The 4,331-nt window shown below is 64.7% G+C and overlaps 1 protein-coding gene across 1 annotated transcript in view; it reads left to right on the top strand.

Annotated features, from left to right (window-relative positions):
• The first annotated feature begins 348 nt into the window (after positions 1-348).
• The window catches only part of UNCX (UNC homeobox), a 4,286-nt gene continuing 303 nt past the window's right edge, over positions 349-4,331 (top strand). The window contains exons 1-3 of the mRNA XM_072878457.1: positions 349-598; positions 1,718-1,893; positions 3,591-4,331. The exon at positions 3,591-4,331 is cut by the window's right edge and continues 303 nt beyond it. Of these exons, the coding sequence (XP_072734558.1) occupies positions 349-598; positions 1,718-1,893; positions 3,591-4,331 (1,167 nt within the window). The remainder of the gene's footprint in view (positions 599-1,717; positions 1,894-3,590) is intronic.

The raw sequence follows: 4,331 nt of genomic DNA, 5'->3' as shown, positions 1-4,331 counted from the left end.
GGAGTTCGTATCAAAGCCCCCCTTGTCTTGTTGTGACAGCTCTGATATTGTTTATTGAGGCTGGATGTCAGGTATAATTAGCAATCGATATGGAAAACGTTTGCTCCCCACACTGGCACGTCTCTGACGTCAGGACCGATTAACGTTTCTTATTGGTCCCAAATTCCCCCAGCCTGAGCTAATTATTGGGAGCCTGATGTTGATAAAGTTAAAGCGCCCGGGCGCCCTGCAGCATGAGCCCCTCGCCGCGCCGCCTCCTCCTCCTCCGGCAGCAGCACCCCCGGCCCCAGCCGCCCCGCCGCCAGCGCCCCCAGCCCCGCCGGCACCCCCCGCGCTAGAGCCGCCCCCATGATGGACAGCCGCATCCTGGAGCATCCCCATGCCCAGTTCGGGGGTATGGTGGGTTTCCCTTACCCGCTCGGTCACCACCACGTCTACGAACTGGCCGGGCACCAGCTGCAGTCGGCGGCCGCCTCCGTCCCCTTCTCCATCGATGGATTACTGAGCGGCTCCTGCGCCGCCTCCGTGGTCAACCCGGCGCCGCTCATCCCCTCCGGCTGCGGGGTGAGCGGGGACAGCCAGCCCTTCAAGCTCGCAGGTAGGAGCGGCCCCGGCTCCCCCCCCACCCCCCCGCCCGCCCCTGCCCCGGCCGCCGCTCCCCGCCCGGAGCGTGTCAGCGCGGAGGAAGAAAAGCACCGCGCCCCCCCCCCGCATCCCCAGCTGCGGATGTTGGGGTGCCCGGAGGGGGGGGGGGCTGTGCTGGGCCCCCCCCGAGGGGGGCGGGCAGGACGGGGTGGGGGGCCCCGGGCCGAGCGCCGGGAGCATCCCCCGTTCTCAGCGGCGTGGGGCCACGCGTGTACCCGGAACAATAGCGGGCCCGGCCCGGTGCCTTCCCCCAAAGTTCATCTCTGGGGTGGGGGCTCGGAGCATACCCTTAAATATATATAAAAATAAGAATGGGAATCTCTGGAGTTTGGGGAATAACGAGCGGTAATTATTTTTTTAAAAAACGATTTAACCAAAGGGAAGCGCTCTCCTTCCCTCCCCACCGGCCTGTGGCACCGCTATTGTTCAGCTAATAAAACACTCCGTCGCCCCAACATCCTTTTTATTAACCCTGGAACAGCCCCCCTCTGCACCTCAACTAAATAAACATTATTGTTATTAATTAATTTCCACACCTGGCGGAAAACGTTAGGAGAGGTGCGGCTAGGGCTGTAAATCCCCAGCCTGGAGAGGTACGTACCCGGAGAGGCTGCGAGCACCCCCACCCCACGCCCGCCCGTGCTCGGGGGTCTGCGGGAGGCCCGGGGCCGCCCTGCCCTCGGGGCCCCGCGTGGGACCGGGCCGTGAGCTGCGGCCCACGCAGGTGCTCGGGGAGGTGGGGGGAGCTGGGGAAGGGAAAGAGGGGGGGCTTTAAATTTTTTTTTTAATGAAACCTTTGGTGGCTGGAGCAAATATTGGAACTTCTCTCTCTCTCTCTGCCAGCTGGGTGCCTGTGGAGAGCTTCCTTCAGGAATAAATGTTCTGTAAAGTACATTTTCGGAGGAGGCGAGGGCAGATCGGGTTCCTCCCCATTTTTAGCGCAGGTGTGTGTATAATCCCGCTCTTTTACCAACGCTGCCGAGCACAAAAGTTAAAAGGCTCCTGTGAATGGCAGGGAGGGGGGGAAGAAGGCCTGCCTTCCAGGGAGCTGAGGGTGTTTCTGCCTTTTCAGACTCGGGTGACCCGGACAAAGAAAGTCCTGGCTGTAAAAGAAGACGAACCCGCACCAATTTTACTGGCTGGCAGCTCGAGGAGCTGGAAAAGGCGTTTAATGAGAGTCATTACCCGGACGTGTTTATGCGAGAGGCTCTGGCTCTCAGGCTGGACTTGGTGGAGTCCAGAGTGCAGGTAAAAACCGCGTCCCCTCCTCCCCGCCCTCGCCCTGCGCCCGGCCGTCCCCGGGGAGCCCCGCCGGACCCGCAGCCCCGCTCCGGGACGGGCCCTGCGCGCTCGGGCCCGCAGCCCCGCTCCGCCCGGCCCTCTCCTTTTGTTTCCCTGCCTTGCGCTGCTCCTCCCTGGCTTATTTTCTTCTTATTATTCCCTTTTATTTTTTTCTTAATCTTGCAAACGAGTCCTGAAGAGCAGCATCCCAGCCTGGCTTCCCTCACCTTTTTTTTTTTCTTAATATATTTTTCCACTGTAAACATATTTCTTAAATGAGCCAAGGGCGAAAAATTAGCATGCAAATATGAGGCTTAATCACGGGCCAGGGTACGCTGGAGAATGTCAATAAAGCTCGTAGGTGCAGCGAGAGCGTGTGGAACTCGTAAAACTTAATTTTAAGGAACTGCTCAGGCCCTCGGTCGCAGGGGAGGGGAACCATCGATTTGCTTCAGCTGATTTTGCAAAAACAAAAGGGGGATTGGGTTGGGGGATGCGGGTGTGATGCCGGTTGCCTGTCGGATCCTCCGATGCTGTTTTACGCCGCGGTGGCTGCGAGCGGGCGGCGAGGCCGAGCCGGAGCCGCTGCTCCGCGTCCTGCCGGGGCCCGCGGCTGGGCCGGGCGGCCTCGCGTGGGCTGCGTGTTCGGGGAACGCGACCTGAAGCCCACCTCAGGCGGCGGGGACCTTCCCCCGGGACGAGCAGACGCCGTTCTCCGCGGTTCCTCCGTCAGCTTTGTCTCACGGTGTCCTTCCGAGCCGCCTTTCCCTCCCTGCGCCGGCTCCCAGAGCATCCTCTCCGCCGTGCCCGGCGGCTCGGCAGCCTGCGGGGCTCTGCCGGGGGGAAGGAGCCGGGATCGGGTCACCGAAATCACCGCGGTGCTGCCGGCTGCTGGGGTCGTGCTCCGGTATCAAACGCAGCCGCGGGCTCCGGCCGGGAACCGGCGCTGCCGGCAGCCCCGATGGGCCGGGACCCGCGGGCGCGGAGGGGACGCGTGTGCTGCGCGGCTGCGGACGCCGGGGAACCGCAGGAGCAGGGCCAGAGCAGAGAGAATTTAATTTAATTTAATTTAAATTTTTTTTTCCCCCATAATCAAACCCAACACACCCAACCAAATCCCATTTTTGGGCTGACCCAACCTCTCTGCTCCGGCACCCGGGCCGGGCCGGAGGCCCCAGACCCCGCTCCGCCCGGGCGAGGCGACCCCCTCCCCGCCGCCCCTACCTTCGGCCCGCTCATGGCGCCGTGTTTTCTTGCGTTTTGCGTGCTGCTGCGTAGGGATCGGGCCCGGCGCCGCAGGCCGGGGCTCCGGCTGGTGCTTCTGCACCCCTCGGCCGCGGGGGACAGTCGGGGGGGCTGTGTTATCCCTTCCCCTCCCGCGGCGCCGGTGCGGGCAGGGTGCAGCGTGTGTGTGCGTGAGTGTGCACCACCCCCCCCTTGCTTTTTTTTTTTTTTCTACCCTGTTAAAGAAGCGTGGACATCTCTTCCTGCCCTCCCCCCCCCGCCCCCGCTCTCCGTCTCGCAGAGGCCAGGTCCCGTGGATGGGGCTGCCGGCACCCCGAGGGGTGGACGGGAGAGGCCTGAGCTGCGCTTCCCCCCTGCCCCGGCCACCGCGGGGGACCGGTGCGCTGGGTGTTAATTGCTTCTCGTTGTTCGGTGTGTAGGTCTGGTTCCAAAACCGCCGGGCCAAATGGCGAAAGAAAGAGAACACGAAGAAGGGCCCGGGGCGGCCGGCTCACAACTCCCACCCTACGACGTGCAGCGGGGAGCCCATGGACCCCGAGGAGATCGCCCGCAAGGAGCTGGAGAAGATGGAGAAGAAGAAGCGCAAGCACGAGAAGAAGCTCCTCAAAAGCCAAAGCCGCCACCTGCACTCGCCCAGCGGCCTCTCCCTGCACAGCACGCCCAGCTCCGACAGCGACAGCGGCGGCGGGGGGGGCCTCTCGCCCGCCCCGCCCGAGGCCAAGCCCCGCGGGCAGCCCCCGCCGCACCACCCGCCGCCCCCCGCCGCCGCCGCCCCCCCCGAGCCGCCCCCCGGCGCCTGCGACCAGACGGCCGAACCCTTCTACCCCAGCCAAAGAAGCGGGAGCGGGCGGCTCCAGCGCCCGCCCGACAAGGACTGCGCGGCCGCCCCGTCGGGGGACGGCAGCGGGGGCGCGGGGGGGCCCCGCGGCGCCGGCAGCTTCCACAAGCTCAACCCCTTCAGCGTGGAGAGCCTTCTCTCCGACTCGCCCCCCCGCCGCAAAGCCGCCCCGGACTTCCCCAGCCTCCCCCCCTGCGCCCCCCGCACCCTCATCGGCAAAGGACACTTCTTGCTCTACCCCATCACCCAGCCCCTCGGCTTCCTCGTCCCGCAGACCGCCCTCAAGCCCAGCCCGGGCCCCGAGGCCGGGCAGCCCCCCCGG

This window comes from Ciconia boyciana, chromosome 13, assembly GCF_034638445.1.
Source record: "Ciconia boyciana chromosome 13, ASM3463844v1, whole genome shotgun sequence".
Lineage (NCBI taxonomy): Eukaryota > Metazoa > Chordata > Aves > Ciconiiformes > Ciconiidae > Ciconia > Ciconia boyciana.
This window is presented reverse-complemented; position numbering and strand designations above follow the sequence as displayed.